At 35.9% G+C, this 24,472-nt stretch overlaps 2 protein-coding genes across 9 annotated transcripts in view; both read right to left on the reverse strand.

The window, feature by feature from the left end:
* synrg (synergin, gamma) overlaps nt 1–9,353 on the reverse strand; it is a 46,363-nt gene extending 37,010 nt beyond the window's left edge. For 7 of the 8 annotated variants that reach the window (XM_028464001.1, XM_028464002.1, XM_028464000.1 and 4 more), the window contains exons 1-6: nt 9,291–9,351; nt 3,454–3,494; nt 1,563–1,699; nt 1,335–1,462; nt 576–681; nt 375–486 (exon numbers count right to left, since the gene is read on the reverse strand). In XM_028464001.1, the coding sequence (XP_028319802.1) occupies nt 375–486; nt 576–681; nt 1,335–1,462; nt 1,563–1,699; nt 3,454–3,494; nt 9,291–9,325 (559 nt within the window). In that variant the 5' untranslated portion in view covers nt 9,326–9,351. Of the gene's footprint in view, nt 1–374; nt 487–575; nt 682–1,334; nt 1,463–1,562; nt 1,700–3,453; nt 3,495–9,290 lie in introns of all 8 variants that reach the window. The other variant, XM_028463998.1, reaches the window with a different exon arrangement.
* A 7,951-nt stretch (nt 9,354–17,304) lies between these two features.
* The window catches only part of hnf1ba (HNF1 homeobox Ba), a 31,406-nt gene continuing 24,238 nt past the window's right edge, over nt 17,305–24,472 (reverse strand). Inside the window, exon 10 of the mRNA XM_028465337.1 lies at nt 17,305–20,390. Within this exon, the coding sequence (XP_028321138.1) occupies nt 20,370–20,390 (21 nt within the window). The 3' untranslated portion in view covers nt 17,305–20,369. The remainder of the gene's footprint in view (nt 20,391–24,472) is intronic.

A 24,472-nucleotide genomic window follows, 5' to 3' on the forward strand; every position in this document is an offset into this window, starting at 1 on the left:
AATGTACAAAATCCACATATAGCTGAAAATGAAGAATTAATTTGAAACTTGTGTAAAAACTAAATATACAAAACTGTGATTTATAAAAGACAAAATAAAATAAATTCTGAATTCTGACAATCAAAATTCAAGGTACTTTGAAGCACCTTCAAAAAATCTTTAAAGGCAGAAATGTAAGGGTTTTTCTCTGCAAAATATATGAACTCAAAACTACTGTATATTGAACAGAGAGGAGAATCTCGGGGTTTGCTGGCTGGTAATTGGTCAATAGTCATGCTGGCTTGGATCCATCTAAGAGCTAAATCAGAGCTACAGAAAGGATCCAAAGTGAAAATCTTTCATGGTTAGAGCTAAAAGCCCTGATGTGAACCTACCTGGCTTCTTGCTCTGTGATGATGGGGTAGGATGCATCTTAGCGTCTCTGCTGAATCCGTCTAGATTCCCTTTGATGGCCTCGAGTGCGTCGTCTCTGCTCTTCTCCCCCGTCTGCAAACAGCACCACAGGAGTTCAGAGGGCCTCAGACATGAGCCAGAGACTTGGCTAAATGAAGCAGAAGTGTGGAGAGAAGGTTCACCTTAGGTTTGACGCTACTGAGCAGCCTGAGCTTCTGTTTCTGCTCTTCAAATTGTCTTCTCTTCCTGTCCTCCTCCAGCATCTTCTGCTGATGCTCCAGACGCTTCCTACACGCACGTGACACAGAGAGTTGATAGAACACTAATTTCTGTTAATTCAGGTACAGAGAGGAAGAGGGGCTTTAACAATCGGGTGTTTTCATCAATTATTTATATTTGTTTCTTTATTCTTTTTATTTATTAGTATATGTAAATATGTATACGAGAGTTATTAATTAAGTGGTGGAGAAGGGTTAGGTTTAAATAAGCTATTGCTTCATCTTACTTCTTTCTCTGGACATGTTGGGTCTTATTCATATTATTGATTTGACTATTCTTGTTGATTTGTTCTTTGTTTTTCAGTTTACTTTATTGTGCTAGTTACATATGTTTGAAATAAATTTGAGAATTTAAGAATGGAGAATTCCTTGGAAATTGGTAAGGGAAGAATAAAAAATAGTTATAAAACATGAATAGGTAAATCACTGTCGGCCATTATTAGACATTTTCTTTGATTCTGGAAGAAGTGTTTTAACAATAATGAAACAGTACAACAAAAATAATAGCCATGTATAGATAACTCTCTTTACCACAGTTTTGAAACCTCTGCAATAGAAAGTATGTATTTTTTTGATAAAATTAGTTCCATGTGCTGTTCTATTGCTTTCAAGCTTTTACTCAAGCATGATCCGAACAAGCAGAAGCAAGAAAATATTTCTTACTGGTGCTCTTCAGCCATTTGCTTCTGGATGTCAGCCGTGTACTGAGGTCCAGCAGGTCTCATACCCATGAACTGTGGCTGCCCCAAGAACTGCATGCCTGGCGTCTGCATTCCAATCGCCATCCCACCCTTTTGAAAAAATCACCAATAACCATCAACATAGTGTGGAAATGCAAATAACTGAGCCACTCTGAACAACATCACAGTTGATATAAAACCAAACCCACACCTGCATAGGAATGGCTCCTGGGGGCATCTGCCCCCCAAAATTCATTCCCATCATGCCTTGCAAGTTGGGTTGCATGACAGGAACCATTGGGAAACCCTGCTGTTGCTGCTGCGGCTGTTGCTGCATGGGCACCATGCCTGCAATTACATTTGAACAATCAAGTCAGAGGTGAAAGTAATGGATTACAAGTACTCACGTTACTGTAACCGGGTAGCTTTTATGGGTACATGTACTTTTTTGAGTATATTTCTAAACCAGTAATTTTACTTGTACTTAAGTACATTTTAAAAGAAGTGAAGTAAATATTTACATTTCTACACCCAACTATTACAGTGTAAATTATATATTTTTTTCTGATTATTTATTTTTCATGGTCTCACATTAAACAATCAATATGTTCTTAGTCGTGCCATCCCTGATCAATGCCCAGCCACTTTCTTTGGTTCAGATTGTAGGTTTCTGCCTATTATGTTGTTACCCACATGGCACATTTGGCAAGGCACCGTTTTAGAGTTCATAAATGTAGTTATACTTAGTCTGATAATTTATTTTATTTTGAATTGAATTCATTGGTTATATTTTACTTAAAAAAAATAATTGAACATTTTGACAAACATTATATTTTATACAGATGCCGTTGTGGGGGAAAAATGAAGTTGCAATTGTGCAAGATCTCAGTTTTATACATGTTTACTGTATGCAAGGGAAACGTGGCAAGATTTAATACCAAAAATAAACATGAGCAATATTTAATTAAGCTACTTTTTACTGGTACTTGAGTATTTTATGTATGACTTGTACAATTTAAATCAAGTAACAGTACTATATATATATACTCTTTAGACCTCTGGTATTTGTAAATGTAGCTGCTGTGTCATTTAAAATGACTTCCAGAAATAGTTAGAACAAGTCTGGAGTGAAAAGCAAATAATCCTTAGAGTTGAGACATTATTGAATCAAGCATGAGTTTCCTTGACAGCAAGAAAATAAAAATAGAAGATAACAGTTCAATAAACGTGTCTCTCTGGTAACAAGCATGACAGCTTGGAGAAGAACATGGGGGCAGGGGGTGGAACTGGAGAGTGTTTGTTTATTTCCACAGATGCCAAACACCAGAGCTATTCTAGGTCCTGCTAGACAAAATCGCCATGTTAGCTTCAGCTGACCAAACCATACGCCTATTTGTCAAAATGAAACAATAATACTAGCACTAGGACAAACGGTAATAACCTCTGAGAGGTGGTGTGGTGGTCAAGTCATCAGTAGCATTACAACATGAAACCAACAATGCACAGTGCTGGGCAAGGGTTTAAAAAGTACGGATGTCCCGATACAATTTTTTCATTTCCGATATGATACCGATATTGCAGCCTTGCTTATCGGCCGATACCGATATTGATCCAAATCATACATCTTTCTTTTATTGTTTTTTTTCCCTCTCTTTTCTTTAATAAAAAAATAATAATTATTATTTTGTAGTGTGGAATGTTAGAAAAGGCTTGATCAAGTGATGTTACTCAAACAGAATAATAGTCAGCAACAGTAGGTATGAGAAAAACTCACTCATTTATTATTAACCAATTGATTACATAATTTTTAACCATCAAAATATCTACAGTATTCTACAATCGAAAATCAAAAAATATGGAAATTTTAATCCGATAGCCAATATTCGTTTTTAGGCTAATATCGGACCAATACCCGATATCGGATCGGGACACCCCTATTAAAAAGAAAAGGTATAAGAGCAGTATAAAAAGGTATACAGTACATGTGCTTTTACTAGCTTTATATTTAGATTATTTGCAATAATTTTGCTTTAAAACACAAATACGAGCATGCTCTTTCAATGCAAGACGACGCTGGCGATAGTTACTAAAGAATCACTGACCTTGAGGTGGTCCCAAGCCCCCACCAACTGAATATATAAAGCTATGAAGGAAAGAAAACAGAAAAACACAATTAGAAAAATAAAGAATTAAATAATCGGTAAAAACATCAGTCCATTTGTTACAGCAGGAAACAAACATTTCTTATTTTATGCTTTTTTCCATACCTACTGCAGGAGGTGGTGACACACATTTCAGTTGTAATGTGGAGATTAAAATACCATCAAAGTAAGCAATTGACCAGCGTGGCAGACTAATTAACTTGTAAATGGCTTTGTGCCAATGTTAGAGCCTTCAAATGGTTTGAAGTCTGTATAATTCTGCACATTGCAATTATAGTCACACACAATTGACTTTCTGATCAGTTCTTGTTGGGCCTATAATTATTATAATACTGATGTGTTGGTAGTTATTATTGAAATGTTACTAGTGATACAATGTTCAAACAGAAAAATGAAAGATAGAAATGAACATACAGAATAGTTGCCTTAAATAACAATGGTTTAAGGGAGTGTTTCTCAACCTTTTCAGGCCGTGACCCCCAAAATAAAAGGTTCCAGAGACCGGGGACCCTTACTGTACCTGAAAGTGGTTGAACACAGACATGAACATTGAAGAGCAGTCATGTGGAGACAGGGCCATCTACAAGGGGGAATAAAGGGGAGGCTTTTTGGGGCTCATCCATAAAGTCAGCAAAATGATGGTCCTTTGTTTTATGAATCTGTGATAACCACATTTATTTATTAATCTGAAAAATATCCACTGTTATTGTGAAGTTTAGTATTGTTTGGGCCATAGTTTATAGTCATCTTAAAGATGTAAATTCTTGTTTTAATCAGTAATAAAATGAGTTAAAACTGACCAAATATGGTACACGTTTTAAAAGACAAAAAAATTAGTTAAAAAAACAAAAAGACTGAAAAAGTGGTAAAATAGGTTCAAACTCATAGTGTCAATATTGGAACAATTAATAGAACAATTAGTTGGAACTGGCAAATAATGGGCATGATACATCATTAATGTAGGTAAATTATCAATAATAAGCATGAAATATGGTGAAAAGAGGTTAAAAGTGACAATAATGGGTCAACATATGTGACATAGGTGGGAAAAGTGGTGGAAAGGGTTTATAAGTTCCAAAAATGTCTTTAAGTTGAAATTTGGAAAAAGAACAAGTGCAAAAAAGGCATTGAAATTTGATGGAGAAGTGGCAGAAATGGGAGTAATGTAGCAAAAATGCAGTAAAAGGAGCAAAAATATAGTGTTATTTATTGATGGAAACAAATCTTTCACCAGTCACACTGACAGAGTAGAAAACATTGCACACAGCCATGGCACAATTAAGATCCTACAGGCGACTTGGACACAACACTGAGGAAAACAAACCGTCAGAGTCTCTGTAAGCGGGCCAAGTCCAAACCACGCCAGCAGTAGGAGCCCACACAGGCCTTTAGCTATTTGTAAGATAACCCAATACAACTTAATTGTACAGCCTGAAATAGCAGAAGCAAACAAAAGCAGTCAGATTTCTGCCAAAAATGCCATCGTCTTCAACAGGTGAGCAATTCAAGTAAATAATAATATCCAGTTACAATAACTGAACTGTTTAGCACTCTCTCCTCTCCACTAAACATACAATAACAATTGTTCAAAAACATTTAAAGCATCCCATTTGCAGATTTAAATCAGCCGTGTTGGCAACATTGACGATGTAGAATCTCACATCTGCTCTCTGCAAGATTTGCAGATTTAAAGCTTTAATAGTTGCTTTCCAGCTGCACAGACTAACCACAACTCCACAGCAAATAACAGGTCACGGCCAAGCAGATTAACAGAGAGAGATAAAGAGCAACGCTAGCTGTAGAAACAAAAACGCAAACTTGCTGCCCTGGAAGAGGTCATCCAAGGTCAAATTGATTCTAAAACTAGTTCCCAGATTGAATCAGAGATGTGATTAATATTCTTATCACTTAATTGTCAAAGACCTTACCTAACTCATATGTTCCATCAGCTAATAGCATCTATGGCAGAAAGGTTTTCTAATGTCTAGAGTGTACTAATAATGTTAAATGTTTTAGATTTCTAACCAATTTGAGGAAAATGTAAAGATTTTGTAAGAATTTTGAGTTTTTTTCAACAGTTTAACATTCAAAATGACTGCAATGAATCATGCAACATAAGCATCGGAAAAACTGTGATCCCCTTCAAATATTGATGAGTTTTATTTACACAATGATTCATGTTTTTGCTGTCATTTTTACTTTCTCCTGTGGGCCGAATTGGATGCTCCAAAGTGCCGGATTTGGCCCCAACACGTGATTTAGAAGAATAACTGCAATTTTACACACCAATTTCTTAATTTAACAAATAAATTGTTTTTGCATATTTCTTATGTAAAAAAAAAATATAAAAGGCTTCAACTTAAACCTGTGTGTTTTACAAAATATGCAGGCATTCGTTTTTATCCTAAACAAACATTTAAATATAAAGTAACAAGTAATCTTAAGAAAATGGTTTTGCAATAACCCTTTTTTTGGTGTTAAAAAAATAAACATTATATTTATCACCAAACCTTAGATTTCAAACACAGAAAGAATACTAAACATTTTAGCATAAATAATTCATAAAAATAACAAGGTCTGAGTTGAATCTTGTATGTTACCAACAGGCCTGTGAGCGGTGTCAAGTGTTTAACAGTCAGATAAACTCATGACTACATAATGATCTGTAATGCAAGGAGCTGAACAATGCAATTCACTCTCATATTCAAGCACATCTGTGATGACTTCAATATCATGTGTTCAATGTTTTTTTTCTTTTTTTAAGATTACTGTGAGTGCCAGTCAAACCAACACTGCCTGTGTGCTGCACCATTGCTCCACCTCCTGGCTTAATGCTGTGGTAAGTATTGCAAATCTGTTTATTTGTACCAAAACGTTTACAAATTAGATTATCAAAAAAAAAAAAAAGGCAACAGATTTGTGAAATTTGGATATTTATTAGTTTTTTTAACTTTCCCTATTGATTGGTTGTTTTATTTATTTATAATTTTCTTTACTAATTTTATTGAGTTATTGTGTTTAGGACTTTCCATCTTCACCACTGTTGTAAGCATTTTAACATTCTACCTAACTCGTAAAATTCTACATCTGCAATTGAATTGATAGACTGCTTTGTAACATGAAATAGTTTAAAAACATATAATTATTTATCTGTATAAGTAGGACAGCTATTATTAATAATATTTTGTGAATACATTTCTTTGGTACTGAAAAAGTGGGAGAGACAACAAGGCGTTAAACTTAAAATATTCATCCAATTTCAGCAGGCAAAGATGTTTTTCCACACCAAACAGGATCTTCTTCATTAATAGCAAAGTACAAATGATCCTGCCTGGGTTTTTTTTCCTACTGTCGACTCTCATTTCCAGTCTGGAGGTCTTTGCTTTCACCTGTCGGATCCGTGTCTCTCTTCTGATCACCAAGCTTGTAGTCATGCATATATATTATTAAGGCAGCCTGAGCTCGTCTCATTAAATAGTCATAAGGCTGCTGGCCTTTTCATCTCAGCAGCAAACCATCATCATTATCATTAGATGGCTCTAGTAAAGCACCTGAACAGGTCTATGGCTCTTACACAGCCACACACAGGAAGATTTAGATATGTTTCTAATGCAAACGGATATATTTTATACATATTGTATTTGGCTTGCAATCATAAAAACTGTAGGAAGTGTCTATTGCCGTACAGACAACCCCGGTGCTATTGGTACGTTTACCGAAGTACACGTACATAGCATCTTAGGGTTAGGTTTACGATTAGGTTCAGTATTAGTCACGTGACCTAAACTGGCCAATGAGGGGCGCTGCGTACGAATAGAATGTTGGGATATTGATACGGCAACTGTACGAATAGCCACTGCCAAAACTGTATATTATGGTCAAATTAATTATAACTGAAATTCATGCCAATGTTATTTATGACAGCTATGATAAGAGTGTATCATAATGTATCATGTTGTGCCTTCTCCTCGCCCTCCGAGGGCTCTCTTTTCTGTTTCAGGTGTCTTGATGTTGGAGCTGGCGGTTCCGGATCAGTGGTTCACAGCTCAACTAGTCTGGAACATTCGGATGGACCATCCTTCTATCCTATTCTGTTTGCCCTGCTGTTCACCAAGTCAAATTCCTCGTGTGTATAACATACATTACATGGCCAATAAAGTTGATTCTATCCTATTCTATTCACTAGCCCCAACCAGTCGAAGCGGATGGCTGCTGCCTCTGAACCTGGTTCCGCTGGAGATTTATTCCTATAACTTTGTTGTAATTTGCGCTATATAAATAAAGTTGAGTTGAGCTTAGTCTTAGTTGTAGTCTTTTTAAAAAATAAATGTACATTTAATTTCACCATCACAAATGTTGTAGTCTACTAAATTAGCAAATTTTAGCAAAATTACAATATATAGAGAGAGATTTATTATCAGATGTTTGCAAAACATCTCATGTCTACTTTCTAACACTAAAATAAATTCTGACACGAGCACACAACATTATGACTGGGACGATGTGCTTTTGTCCCAGATCGATTTTATCGAGACTCTTGGCTGCTGATTCAACATATATTGTGATTCTGACTTATTGTGATTCTACAAGTATTCATATTCATTATTATCTATTATTGCGATTACAATTTTTATTATTTCCCTTTATCCAAAAACCAAAAGTTGAATCATACACTTCTAGAAACAATATATAATTGCACTACACCGCATGTAATGGTAACCTATGACGACATATGCAGAAACAGTAGAAAAAATAAAAATAATTTGGGGGAGAAATATAGATTGTCGTAAATAATCAATATTTATTCCCACCGTTCGTTTAACACCAACTTATGCCTTGTTCAAAATTAGGAGACATCTTTTCAGTTTTTTAATTGATAAAAAAAAAAAAATCGTTCTTTATGGCTTGTATTTAGCTTTGAATCATCTTTTTAATGTGAATCAGTATTGTACCAAAACTAAAAGGACTAAAGAAATATTAGGAATTTACAAAACTGCAACACACCAAACCCCAATTTTGCATCTGAGTCACTTCACTGCATTGACAGATTGTGGAAAATAAACAAAACTGTTGCGAATTGTAAACATAAAACACGAAGCCTTGCATGGAATAGATTTATAACTAGGTAAAGTATGTGGATGGTAAACATAAACGTGAAAGCAGAGGTGACAAAGATCCATCTTTTTCAAATGATTAGATAAACTTACAACACGACTACTACTGTCAAAATATTTGATTAAGCTGATTATATACTGATGTTATAAATCATTGTTTAGCATTGTGAAAACTCAAGAAACACCTAAACAGGAACGTCGGTGTTTAAGAAGTAAATTATGTGCAGATTTACTTTAAGCAGCAGATCCGATCTGTGTGTGAATAACCATCTACAGGCCTTTTAATACTAGAGCTAGCTGTTAATCTGTCAAAGCTACACACTCATCTTTTCCCTTAAAGTCACATTGAAAATCTAAATACCATCACCACTAGGAGATGTTAGCCTTTGCATTAGATGTGTGCCACGTTACACTGGTCACTGTGTAGTGTCTGAAGCCTTGTTTTGGTCACTTAGAAATTAGAACAGCAGTAGTAGTAAGTTAGCACTAGCATCCGTTAGCTGTGACACCTGACATCCAGCCATCTGCACTAAAGTGACTTTACAGCCGAGCTTTAACAGCCTCTGTCCGCTCAGGGTTCCAAAGGACGAGCCGCAGAGGCGAAAGTCACAAATGCGAACATTTATCCCCGTTGACAGCGTGTGTTTTAGAAGGCTGAAATACCTGCTGCCTCCCCCGGATCCCGGCCGCAGCGCCATCTTGATCACAGCAGTCGCTGACTGGACGATGACGTCAGCAGAAGGAGGGGCGCTTCCTGTCGATGTCACACAGAGCATAGCATAGACATAATATACGATCATGTCTATGGAGCACACAGAGCTGCACCTGGCAGACTAAACCCCGGGTTTATAACACGCATAGTATCGATTAATAACTCGAAGCAATTTCTAGTTTTCTTACGGCAGGGGTGTCAAACTCATTTTAGTTCAGGGGCCAAATGTGCAGCAGTTTGATCTCAAGTGGGCCACAGATTTAACGCGGGAAAACGAGTAATTTTGACATTATTGTGTCATAGTTTGCACTTAGAGTATACATAAAATACAAAATATTTAAGAAACCGACAATATCCAAAAATTAAGTGATATATATCAGGTCCAACCGGATCTACACTTTAAAATTCCTAGATTTAGTAACCTATTTCTATTTAAATAAAAGAAATAAGTCAAAATTTGAGGAAGATTTAATTGTTTTGTAAGACATTTTTTTAAACTGTTTAACATTAAAACATTACTGCAATCATGCAATATAAGCTCCAAGAAAACTTTGAGCTCCTGCAAATATTGTTGATTTTGATTAAAACAATGAGTCAAGTTTTCTCTGACATTTTTACTTTCTCCTTTGGACGCTCGGACCATGAGTTTGACACATATGACTTAAGGGATTCTGTTAAAGTGTTGCCATTATGTTTCACAAGAGGTAGAATCCTCTCTATAAATAAAAATAAATGTAGCTTTGATTTTTGTGCTGGCAGTGGATCCCAAATCCCGACCAAAATACTGATTTAAAGTATGTTAGTCAATGACGTGACGCCTAACTTCTATGTCCAACTGCATTTATTTTTGTTAAAAAATAAGTTTAATTCTACTATAAGATTCCATCAACAATTCAATACACACTAGTGGAAATTGCCTTTGTAAATGTCAACAAATCATTAACTTGTAACTAGTGAAAATGTCGATTATTGAAATCTACAATTGCTCTTCCATTACAGATATCGTAGATAGGAGGAATGTAGATATCCAAAATTCAATGCTGTCAAAATTAAAATACTTATGTCATCTTGAGATTGTAACTAGTAAGAAATAATGTAATTTCAGATATCTTGAATTATATTTGAGTGAAAATTGTATGCTTACTTGTAACTACAATTTTGTTTGAGATATACAATTCTATTCATAACTAGTCAGAATTAAATTCTATAGATACAAAAAATATATCTTGGATGTGCTCAGCTCACCACTACACACCATGCACCCCCCATTTAGCATGATCACCTAATTATTTTGTAGTCCTCTATACAATTTGAAAGTATATCTATTTTCTTATTTTATAACTAATTATGACTAGTGTTACAATTTTTGTGTTTATATTATTATATAATCATAATTCTCATGCAGACTTTGTCTGATAATACTTATTTTATGAAATATTATGCATTACGACCAGTATTTCATTATAACCATTGCACCTTTGGATGAAATGATTATTGCTAAAACGTTTTTAAAAATTTAAATATGATGCAATTATTATACATAAATACAAGGAAAGTCAAAGGCCTGGGGCTTTAAACGTTAAAACTGTAGTACACAGTATGAGCCAGAGGATGTCAGTGTTTACCTGTGTTAAACAGAAACCTGATGGTATAGTTGGGACATCTTGAAGTTGAAAAACTGATGTGTATAAATTTGCTGAATTCCACAGAACAAATCACATAATATGTGCATTAAGACAATCCTCACCTGGTTCATGTGAGTTTGAAACATTGACATTTAGCATTTAAAAACAGTCATTATTATCCTGTTTTCGAAACTATTTGGTAATAAAACAATTTGATCCTCTTTTGTCATGTTTTTCTATTCCTTCCTATCTTGTGTCCTGACAGGAAATGTAATTTTTAACAATATTTCCAATATGAACATCTATATATTTGACGTTTTAGTAATCTACTTTTGTTATTAAGGGTGTCTTATTCAACCTTCGATTTGCACCAATAGTTGCACATTTACAATGAGTTACTTGGTCTTGTCCAACATTTTTACTGCCCCTCTGAATCACTATGGCCTGACAAAGTCACTGAGCTTCATTGTTACACCCATGACAAGGTGAAGAATCAAGGCAAAGTATCTGCAGCATTGTCTTCAATAGGAGCTGTTGTATATAGAAGATTTACAGCTTAATGAGAGCAGTGTAGGCGGTGGATGACAAGAGCTGCTGCTATCCATCACCTGGTCTGCCCTCCACTGCAATGCTTCAGAGTCCATATGCATGACAGAGGGAGAAAGGAAAGGCTGCCATTTAGACTTGATAAGAACAGACAGAAGTATCCTTTATTTATTTTAATTGTTTTTAAATTAATTACTTCTTTTTTTTTCAGTACTAAGCCATACAAATCTACAATCAGGGATCAATGAGGTGAAACATACTTGTTTCTCAGAAATACATAAGGGTCATTCCATGTCATTTCAACACATTTTTTGCCAGTTGTTCCTTAATAAATCAATAGGCACACTGTACATTTTTAGCTTGATCAGATGATTACTTTTTAATATATGGACAGATTAGTGAGGGGTGTAGGTGTCCATTTTTGTGCATCCTTGTTTTTCTTCCATTTCAGCTTCCAATATCTGAAAAATTACCATAGGAAACTAAAACGTGGTATAGTAATACACCTCCACCTCCTCTCTCAGAGCATATAAAAACACCGGCTATACATTCGATCTGGTGGACATTAACTCCACAAAACACATGCACTAATATAGATCCCTTATTTTTCAATATAAATTAAAAGAACGTAACATAACATTGTTTCAGAAGCTGCCATTGTGTAAACTGAAGTTTAGAAATAGAAAAATCCAGTTTGAAGATTAATAGAAACCTATACCATGCATTACTTAAAACAGCTTTATCTGGAAATAAATGGAAATGTACTTTCTTGTATAATCTAAGGTAAGTTATTGTGCCATGAGCAGGATGATTTTGTAAAGAAAATGAATAATAGTTACATATTTACAGTGATGCAACGTAACTTGAGATAAAAAGTTGAGATACAGTAAAGATTAAAAGGATGAAAAAAAAAAAAGAATATGTCAAAGTAAATTTAAATGATGTATTCTTTGCTTTAAAAAGTTTGCACGACATGGGATATAGGGGTCTGCAACCTGCGGCTCTGGAGCCTCATGAGGCTCTATGACTCTTTTGCAATGGCTTCCTATAGCTTTGAAACAAAATGTTGTTATTTTCTTGCAGAGGGTAATAATGACGTTGACAACAAAAAAAAAATCATGATATAACAATTTGTCAACCTAGAAATAAATAACGTTGCGCAATGACTCGGCACCTTCCTACTTCACCTCCTGAAACATCTACAGACCATCAGCATTCCTGCACCTGTGGCAAAGCTTAAGTTTTAAAATAGTAGTAAGATAGCTACATCAATTAAAAGACCATTCTGGAAGAAAATAAAGATTTTAATTGAGTGGTTACTTATTCATTTAACTGCCAACGTGCCAGCTAAATAAGCATGCTTGATATCTGGCAAGAAATTACCAATTAGCATGTGTTGACCAATATGATGTTGTATTATCAAATTCAAGTTACTTTTTGTAGCCTTTCAAATACATTAACTCAAAATAAATGAATAATCAATAATAAACTGAGATGCGTAAAAATTTGAAGATGCAGGATACTGTCTTGTTGTTATTTCTTGATGTCAATGTATTTTATTTTATTCTAAACTGTTTTTAAATTGTCATTTACATGATCGAAATAAATAACAAAATCAAATTAAATCAAATCAAACATTATTGAATATAATTTTAACTGTTTAGAATGTTATACACTATATTGTCTCCATTGAGAAGGACTTTAATCCAGTTGAGATGAAGCAAAATGGCTCCTTTGAGAGTAAAGGTATCAGACCCCTGGTATATAAAATGAATTACAATTAAATTAATGCTTTGGAGTTTATTTTTGTTTCTTCCTCTCTCTCTTTCCATTGATGTTATTAAATCCTGTAAAGATGGTCATACCCTCCTCCTCCTCTTCCTCCTCTCACTCATCCCATCTTAGGCTTTGCTTGAGGTCGGCCAGTGAAGTCAGTCCATGTTTTGATCAGGACTGGAGATGGGACATCCCCCCCCTCAGGAGGTCCGACCAGCGAGCTGAACATTAACGCAGGTGCCATTCTGGGGATCCCACAGTTGACCATAAATCATTAACTTGTCTTGCACTGAGACTCTGACAGCATCACCAGGACCACATCAATCTGTCAGGATTTCTCTGGACCAAAAGATCCCCCAGACTCTCAGCTTCAGATGCAAATCAAGTGAACCTATGGAAAAATACCATGACTTTAGGCCACAACTGACCCCCATAATCTAGGTAATGCCTATCTAATGCGAATTGGCTCATTAAAAACCCCTAATAACCAGTAATTACCCTTGTTAACCAATCACTGTTTAATGTATTCTCATTGGTCAAATTAGAAGCAGGGAGGACTTTATTTATTTCCGTATCCATTGTGTGTGTACAGCAGTATGCTTGTAAATTATTTTAAATCAAAAAGAAGAAATTATCTCCCAGTAAGTTCGTTTTGTATTCTTTTTTCAAATAATATGTTAAGGTTTTACTTATTCAGACAACTTTTTTCAGGAAATTTACTTGGACATAATCAAAGTGATCAGCAGACACCTCTGAGGAAGACCGACAGTTGGCAGTCGAAAGTAAGTAAATTTCGAAGTGAATTTTAGGGAAAAAAAAGTTGTCTGAATAAATGAAACCTTAATAATATCAAGAAATGATGTCATAAACTCAAGAAGAGGGTCCTTGGTTCAACTCCTAAGGTTCCTTCTTTCAGGAAATTCCAGTTTTCTCACACAGTCCCAAAAAAGCCTCTCAGGTTAAATGGAATAACTCAATCGTAGGTCGATATGGACCAAAACTCATAGCTTGATATTTGTTCTCAAAATGTCTATGTACAATATAAATCTTGAATCTTATTATGTTTAATTCAAATAAAGTCTGATCAGAAAAACAACTCTGGGTTATATTTGATGATGCAAAATGCAACACAGGCTCATTTAATAACAAACAGCTGCACAATATGGGCAACTTTTGGCTTTTTTCTCTATAAGTGACAGCATGTGTGAGTGAGTTCCGTAGGCTTGTTTAGGGGAACGTCTGGGTTAGAATGCATTCAGTAATAACTGTGTTTTTCATGCTGTTCTGAGAAGTAGCGAAAGCAGCAACTCCTAAAACGAGTATTTTAATACAAAATGAGCTATAAAAATATATATATATATATATAAATTGATGAAGGAAATACTGTAATTTTCCATATCGCCAAAATTGAAAACTTGATATATCTTGAATCTCGATATATTCTTTAACTCTACGTAGGTGTGACTGATGCACCCTGCTGTTGTTTAAAGCCTGTAAAAACATGGAATACCTTCTGAAACCAACCCAATCCTTTGGTACGTGAATCGCGATGAATGGATGATCTCTGATGGATAAAATGAGCTTGTGATCAAAAGCCTCCATGAGTCCAGCCCACTGTCACTGTAGGTGGTGCTGGTGACGATGTACGGCGAGGGCGAGTGATTGTTCTGGGCTGATCTCCATCACTGTGCAGCAGCTCCACAGAGACCCTCTTGATGTTTGATGGAGCACTACTGTCACAGCACATCTCCACGCATGCATACGTGACGTGTCGACCTCCAACCACAGATTGGCGTAAACTGTGGTCTCAGTGACCAATTAGTCCTGCATAGAGTGGCCTCCTGACCCTTGACCCCTGCTGGGCAATCTTACCCATTAACCCCTCGGGCCTCAGCTGGAGTTGATGTAGTGTCCTTTCTTTTGCTGCTGCTAAACACACGGCCACATTCACCCTGTAGCTTCCACTTTCTGTCTCTTTGTCCCGATGCTCTGTTCGCCGTGTGGTCGTGAGTTTCTTACACGGACCCATGGAGGTCTCGATCATACTGAATGTGTAGATATACAACAGTACCCTCCAATGGAGCTTACTGTATCCATATGTAATGTGGAAGGCTCTTACTCCCCATTATCCCATTACTTCCAGTTAAGTCTTTATTCCTCCCCATGTGGGGATTTCGTAAATGATCCAAAAGTCTGCAAAGGAACAGTTTATATTTATGTGTTCACTGTTTAATTTGAAGTTTTAACTTATGTTAATGTTACTAATGTTCAGTTTCCCTTTGGAAAGCATGCAGAGAAAAAAGAGGTACTTTCAGATCTTCAGAAGCTTCCCGGGTCTCTGAATCAAAGAGCTCATTGAAATCCAAATAGAGTGACATCAGTGGATTACAAGGCTCTCCTCAGCAGGGCACCACGACACAAGCATCAGAATAGAAGAACAAGACAACCCTGGTAGTTTTAAAGGGGACGGATGTCATTATTTTTTTCATTCTGTAATGCAGTTGATGTTTATGGTTGTATGGTTCTGCCTGATGCTATTTAGAAAGAACTGGGAATTCATAAACTCCTTTAAATTTCTAACAAGTGATCATGTGTCACACTGTAGCTGATTTGTAAGAGTTACAAAGAATCCCTTTGCTTTTGCAGATTCTCTCCGATTTATAATCTTTCAGTTTTACGTGATTTTATAGATGTATAGTTATAGTTTTGTTCACACACTTTGCTGAGGTCAGCTCTGTAAAACCATATAAACACCTACGGACACAGTTATGTGCAGACATGCCCAATAAAAACATTATACTTCACTAAGCAACTGATGAATACTAAAACAAGTTAATGGGGTAGTGAAGTTTGTGGATTTCCTGAATGTTTTATTTCCTAATCACCGATACTCTGTGTTAATGTCTATTTTTGGGGTAATTTGGAACTTTTTTCAAGCTTTCTATATTTGACTAATGTTAATGCACAATTTTGTCTTCAAATTTGTTGGGTCTGCAGTGTTTGACACATTACTGGAAAACTAATGGAACCTGTTGTCTTCCACGGCTTCTTTGGCAGACAAAGATCCTGAGGATCCAAATCTGTTGATGGGGTTACAAAATGAAGCACACATTTGGGTGACAGTTGATGCACCGCATTGCTATAATGAAAAAAAAAAAAACAAATTAACTAAGCTGTGAACAAAACTCAGGAGTTGTTAACATGGTCATAAAAGTAGAGGTGAAAGGAACGGATTAAAAGTACTCACGTTACTGTAATTGAGCACAAGCTGACCAAATTGAAGAGCTGGTGTTGTTGATTTGTTTCTTTTCTGTAGTTTTTTCATGATCTAAAGCCTGAAATACATTTTCAATAAACTGCAGTCAGCGGGTGCTTCATGTATGGAAAAAAAAAAATCACCAAGGAACTCATAATTATGAGAAAGAACGTCATAATTATGAGATAGAAAGTCATAAGTATGAGATAGAAACATTTTTGGTACATCCACCCATGGCACTGACCAGAAGTCTCCATTTGTTGTTCAATAAACCGTGCTACTTCAGCCACATCAGTGTTATCTTTTCAACACCAGAGCCTCTTTTTCCTTATTATCCTTTGTATTTGTAAAGCCCCGTCTTAAGTAGTCTTATCAGCACGTGAGCTGCTGTAAATGTGTTAAAGTATCATATAATTATGACTTACTAACTCATAATTATGACTTTCTATCCCATAATTATGACTTTCTATCTCATAATTATGACTTTCCTTACTGAATTTTTTTTTTTTTAGTGGCAGAAATGGGCTTCCATATTCATGTGACCCTTTCGCAGCTAAAAAAAAAAGGGAGTTTATCTCAGCTCTGGAACGCTTTATGGTTTTCTTTAAAATATTTAGGTAAATAGTAGGTTTTTGATACATATGCGTTGTTCATGCCAATAATGTGAAAACACTTGATTTATTGATCTGTGTTTCAGATCACCTTTTTGTGATCATATAACACTTTGATTACTGTGGTGCATAAAGAATAACCTCAACATCGTCATTTGAAAAAAAAACATTTTACTTGAAATACCAATATTATCTCAAAAAGTATAAATAATGATTTATGATTGATTTCAATTTTATACAAAAATAATACATTAGAAAGAAAACAAATCACCTCCAGTCACACACACATGCACACACATGTACGTATGAGCGCCCTCTGATCAGATGGCAGTAGATATGCCTATAACAGTTAAAAACCATTGACAAGATAATAACAATGTAGTGACCTAATATTGAACAGGAGACTGAAATCTGTCACACTTCTCACAAGCTGCTGGTGATAATCAGGTCTGATGTTTACTGTCAGTGGGGAAAAAAACTGCATATACTTAATACCAAAATATTCCAACGTGCGGTCGGATGAGTGACCATGTTGGTATCAAGTCAGAGGAAGGATGTGTTGGAATGGGATTTTAACCTGAGGTTTGCTGGTTTGCCGTGTACTTTTGCAAAATGTTGCCTTATATCAAGATTAAAGTTTCTGCCTAGTTAGTGTGACGTAAATATGGTTCTCCACGTTGGTCTGCACTGAGCTTTTTGCCTGAGCCCAAAACAACTTTGACTGGAACTCAGACTTTCAATTTTAAGTTGGAAATTAACCTAGACAGCAGGAGTTCCAAAGTACAGGCTGCAATTTTGCTCAAAGTAAAAAAAATAATAAAAAATACAGGGAATATATGAAACAATGGACTAATCATTATAGAGTTTAGTTACAGAAATCTGGAAGTGAATGCTTTACACTTTAGGGATCTCTAGGTGATTTATATACAGTCCTTTAAAACTAGGACTAACATTCAAATCCTTTTTTTTCCTATTTAAAAATTTTGGATTTTTCCTCGTTTTAACCCACTTACAATAAAATTGGTCTGTATGTCCCTCGTGAACTAAAATGGGTTTGACACCCCTGCTGTACAGGATACGTTGGCAACTGGTTAAAAACTGAGCATGCTTCATAAAACAAGGGCTAAAACAAGCACTTGGATTTCGTAAAGGTCCAATACAATATCAACAACTCAATTGGAGGTTTTTAAAGTCTTGATAGCAAAGCCAAGCAAACACCATCACTCTCACTCACCTCTGTAAAGGAGAACCTTTACTACCATCTCAATAATAATTTGTTAGTGTCCATTGAGAAGCTCATTTTTCCTGAGTTGTTCTTTAATGGGCTACACACATTCCTATGCATTACTTCAAATAGCTACATTTGATTTGAGCTAAATCACTTAATGTTACAATGATTCAATATTAAATAAATATTATTGCTTTGTCAATTGAGCGACTCACATTTCGTTTGCATCATAATCTTTAAAAGATTCCTGCTCTGTTTTATGAATGAGGCCTACTTAGGGTGGTTCATAAAATTAATTTTCACCAAATTTTGCCAGATACCCTTTTGCGTTGTTCCAAAAATTGTAAGCATCTGAACCAAAAATAGAGTAAATTGTTGCACATTTTTCACAATGTTGAAGTTTTTTCTATGTTCAGTAACAGTGTTTGAACTGTTCTAATGTTCTTACTCATTTAGTATAAATACAGGGAAAAACTATTCATCACCATACCAGCCTTTATATTGTTCAAGTTCCTGATGTCTGAGAAAGTTACACATTCCTAGGTTGAGCAATAAAAATTGTTAGTGTGCCACCCTTTACTGACATTATATAGGCACAATTTTTAATACAGATGTTCCAAATGTCAATAGGGACAAGGCAAAATGCAATCTGGCAAAATTTGGAAAACTTTTTTTCGTACCATCATATTGTGAACAACCCTAGGCCTAATCTGTGCATAGCTAATCTGTGATGTTCCCTTGCAGCCCTGCAGACCGTTTTTTTTATAGACGTTGTTTTTTCTGTGACAAGAACACGGTTGGACTAAGAGTCTTTCTGGCTGACAACTGTGAGAACAGATGTCTGTCAATCCATTGAAAAGCACATTTTTAATGCAGCCTGGTATATTTACTGTGTAGACACCAACATAGAAACCCTGGCATGTCATCCTTATCTCCCCCCTCACATTTCACAGCCTTTTCTGGATTCCTGTATGATTGAAGCTGCTGCTGTCACAACACTGCTCTCTTTCATGTCTTGTTTTCTCTCTGAATACTTGTCAATATTTTCATTCCGACTGCTGATGGGGAGGTGATTCATGACGAGGAGTTATTATTAAACGATATTTGCCCTGCACCTCTGGGGAAGCAAGAATCCAGGAGAGATAACGAGAGGGTTGGTCCCATTCCAGAAATTCACCTTAACCTGTGTGCAAACACCAGCCACAAGGGCCGCCATTAAAAGCCTATGCGTCATTGCTTCCAACAGAACTCAAAAATCCCTCTCACATCCATCCGTCTCCTTTTGTTGTTACTCTACCTGCAGCATCAGCAACAACACGCCGATAGTGCATTTCCCACTTTTTCCAGTTCTGAGTACTGCAAGACAAATCAACCGCATAGTAGTCCTTTGAAAAGATTGTCAGCTTTTTTTTTTTTTTTTCGATCACAGTATATACATTTCGGGACAATGAATGGGGAATTCATTATTGGCGTTAATGCTTGTACAGTAAACCACATGTGAAGACAAAACATGGAAGCTCAGTAGGATGGACGGTGATTGTCTGGTGGTGAAGTGGCACACATTCAGTCTTTGATTGTTGTCAGCGTGTCATATCGTTTCCACCATAGTTCACAGTTTCCCCGAATTCACGAGCAGTTTTTTTTTTTTGGTGCTTGGTTTTTGTTCCTTTGAGAAGTCACACCAGATGATGACTGAATACATTATTTTTTCTTTTAAAAAAGTGGGTGTGAAGAGCTGAATACTGTTTTTCAAACATTGGGTAGAAGAAAATCATCGGTCCTTGTTGTTGATCATTTGCGCCGAGCGGGAACCTCCTCAGGGACTCTTGGTGGTTGTTATTCTCTTTCCTCCATCTCTTCTGTCTGTTGACTGACTCATCATCTAGCCACGCCGTCGCGGGTTATTAGGAGTCGTCATGGTTACCGTGGCTATAGGGTGGAAAAATGTGCTCATGTTGCCGGGCACCGGGGAAGTCAGGTGGACGCTCTCACCAAGCCTGAAGTGGACACTGAAAGCAGACGGAGAGAGAAATGTCAGCGTTTGTTACATAAACCAATAAATACAATCTGTCCACACAGAGACATACACATACACTACATCCAGCCTCCCATTATACATGGACACAACAGGTCCACCATACGTCACTAAATCCATTACAGCAGGGATGGGCAATTGTTATCACAGCGGGGCCACAAAAAATGTGAGAATCTAATCCGAGGGCCACATTATTAACATTCATGTCAGTATTAGGAATAACAACCAATCTGAGCATTAATACAGGAGTCATTATATGAGTTTTTGTTTATTCTTGTGTGTAATGTGTGCATTTTAGTTGTCAATCTGTGAATTTTTGGATTTTTTTAGTATTTTTGTCATTTTGGAGGTTTTTTTCCCATCATTTTGTGCAATTGTCAGCGTTGTGTGTTTCTTTGGCATCATTTCGTATATGTGTTGTTTAGATTTATGTTTAGTGTGTCTGATGTCCTTTTTTGTGTATTTTTTTAATCTTTTTGTGTGTTTGTTGTTGCTTCATGTATTTTTGTTGACATTCTGTGCATTCTGCTGTTGTTTTGTGTGTTTTTGGAGTTATTTTGTCTACTATGTTGGGCTTCATATTACTTCCAATTTCTTGAATTACAGTTTTTGGTGGAGTGTGAATTAGACTGAGGGCCGCATGTGGCCCCCGGGCCTGCAGTTGCCTATGTCTGCATTACAGTATTCTGGCTTTACAGTTTATATGATGTAATAAAAATAATAATACATTTTATTTAGAAGAGCTTTACCAGAAACTCAAAGACACAGGTAGGTTAAAATAACAACAGTAATACAGTAATGAAAACATAGAAATATAAATCATAAAACAGAAAAAAAGAAATATATAATATATAATATCTATAGTTGTATTGTTGCATCTATTTTCCTCCTCCTGTCTGCTCTTTTTCTGATAATTTATCAACAATTCCTGCACATTTAAAGGCTTTTATACATAAATTTGAATTTTATAAAGTGGAAATCCAAATGATTACTAGCAAATTATGTTAATACCATAGTATATACACATACTCCTACTGTGTTTTTATAAAATCTAACAACCAAACATACACATTAATTCTCTTCTGCTACTCGACGAAGACAGTCACATTTTTCTTTGCTCCCTCTCTTCCCACCCGTATGTGTTCTTGCTGCTGCTTTTGTTTTGTTTTGTCTGGTCTTGTGAATCTAACAAGAGCCTCTCTTTGCATCTCATCCAAAACTGGAATTATGGAATTGATCAGTTGGTCTCTCAATGCAATCAATAAAACATTTTTGACAAAATTATCGGGCAGTGATGAGCCCGCGTGTCCAAGCGGGACGTTTGCAGCTGGATATGCACTGGACCCTTAAAACAAGTGGCGAGTTGTGTGTCTGTCGATAATTTATGTGGAAGACGTGGAAAACATCGACATGATTGGGATTATGGTAGCAGGCATGCTGCTGATTGGAGCTGGCAGCTTTCTGACCTATCGCAAAGTCTGAAATACGTTGGCAACTGTTTTGGGAAGGCTGCCAGTCAGGGGCTTTCAACATTCAGAGTCATGTGATGAATGAACTCAAAAGCAAGCAGGAACTGTTTACGTGGAATTGAAACCAACTTGGAGAAGTTGAGTGCCCTGCTTGCAAGTTAATGCCACCTTTTTGGATTAATGCAAAGAGAACTTTCTTTCTTTTTTTTCTAATGGACTTTGAGAGAAAACACATGCTCAGACTCATATTCAGAATCGTGCAACACAAAGCACATAAAAAGCAATGTTTTGGTATATTACAAACTGATGCATAAAGTTAAATTAAAGAAACTTTTTCTCTATTGCATATGACTGAGAGGGAGATTTTTTTAATCATATTATTGTTGATTTAATGTTTTTACTGCTGCTTTAATCTTCTAAACTATTTTAAACTTACATGTTTTCTGTTGCACATTTTAATCATGTAAAGCTCAATGAATTGCCTTGTGTATGAAATGCTCTATACAAATAAATGTACCTTGCCTTAAGCATTTGGCTTTTATTGACTTAATTTCCAGTAAATTTGTTCCTGTTCTCCTACAACAGCAGGTGGAGTATGATCTAAAAACAGTTACATTGCAGTTTTACAACTTCTCATTTCAAATGCGTCAAGCAAAGTGACTCTTAGTGCATTCTTTGTTATCTTTCCTATGTGAATTGGAAGCTTTTACTCCTGAATGGACTCCTCTCTAATTTTAAACACCTCCTCCAGACCACACCTGACCAAATATCCTCCACATTGCTCTTCTCCTCACTCTTGTTCTCACTGAAACTCTTTCTCTGTGGTTTTGGTTTGTTTGTGGAATTTATTTTTTCTCCAGCCTCTCCAGGGGAGGAGGGGACCAACCCGGGCGTGACCCCGTGGCCAGCAAACAGCCTCACCTGATAAAGCCAACCTGCAGCCAAGACCTGAGTCATTAGACGGAGAGTCCTGAGCAGAGCTGGGTTTCAGACGGCCTTTATTATACAATGGGAGGTTGTCGGCAAACAGCGAGTGTTATTAAGCCTGAGCAGGTTGATGGTGTCGTTAGAAACAAAGGCCGCAATGTCCAAATAAAATGCTGATAGGAAAATACCTGACAGGTACGGTGAGCTTTGTGCTCTTAACATGCAACGTTTGTAAGAGGCAGGAGAGGGAAAGGAGCAAAGCTTGATCTATTTATACTGCTTTTCATGAGTGTCCACCTATTAACATGATTCTTTTTAAGTAAATAATCAAACTTTAACAAGCAAAATCAGCATCTTGTACTATTTAATTCAAAATACAATTAAAAGTAAATATGTACAAATAAAGTGTATTTAAATTAATCATTATTAATGTATTAAAAGTAATTTAAGGTTGTGAGATGAAGTAAACACACAGCTGTCCAATCATTATTTTGACAACTAGCTTGAATTTTAGTTTTTAAATGAAAATAATAATTTAGTTTATTCTGGTTTCAAATGAATAAATACATCACACATTTTAGTCAATTAGATCTGTAGAGGACATGGACACAAGACTCACTTTCATATTATTTAACTAGTATTGGTATGTATTAACCTTTGAGTTAATGATTACTTCTCATTTACCACCATCATGTACTATGCCAATCATTCGTCAAAACTAACCCCTGATTAGATTAAATGAGGTCTGAGAATTTTCTACTACTTTTGTAAACTTTTGACAAAAATGTCCAACATTTTAGTCCACTTGCATTTGTTGCATTTAGTCTTAGTCGACTTTTTAAACAGTTGTAAAAGTATAAGAAATAAAATTATGATGAAGATTATTAATTTAAATTTAACACTGACACCACACTTTGAATAGAAGTCCATAAAAGTATGAAGAATCCACCAGGGGTAACCATAATGCAGACAAAAAGTCAGAAAGATCTGAAGCATTTCTGTCCATATTTGTGTTTGATTTTATTTCAAAACTGAAGTAATTATAATTGAAATGTTACACAAATAATTGGTTTAACCTACTGTTAAATCTGCCATCTGTAAAGGAATTTTACAAGTGTCATTGTATGCCACAGCTAGATTTTAGCCCTACTTTATTATTAGATATTCTAGCTCTAAGCTAGTTATCAGCTACAATTTTTTACTTTTTGTGTGTTATAACTGGGGGAAAAGCAGGTTGTATTTGAATTGTCAGATTTTCTCCATTTTATGCTCACAATTGCTATATTTGACAGTTTCATTTGCACATTTGTTGTTTTTATTCTGCTGCTGCTGTTGTTTTTTCTCATTTATGCATGTCCTACATTTTGCACTATTATCCTATGTTGGTGTTTATTTTTGTTCTTTACTCTCTGCTCTTATATGGTGTTGCTGCACATGTGAATTTCCGCTCTGGGGATCAATAAAGGTGTTTTATTCTATTCTATTCTATTCTATTCTATTCTATTCTATTCTTTACTGAAGGGTTTTAGATCTGATTTGAGCGCATAACTCAAACTCTGTAGAGGGGTTTGAGGCGATATACAACGCTCCGCGCTCTCGTCCCATTAGTCCATTTGTCTCGAGGTGGCAGCTTGTGGTACCAGCATGTTTCCCTCAGCGT

This window comes from Gouania willdenowi, chromosome 13, assembly GCF_900634775.1.
Source record: "Gouania willdenowi chromosome 13, fGouWil2.1, whole genome shotgun sequence".
NCBI classification, from domain to species: domain Eukaryota; kingdom Metazoa; phylum Chordata; class Actinopteri; order Blenniiformes; family Gobiesocidae; genus Gouania; species Gouania willdenowi.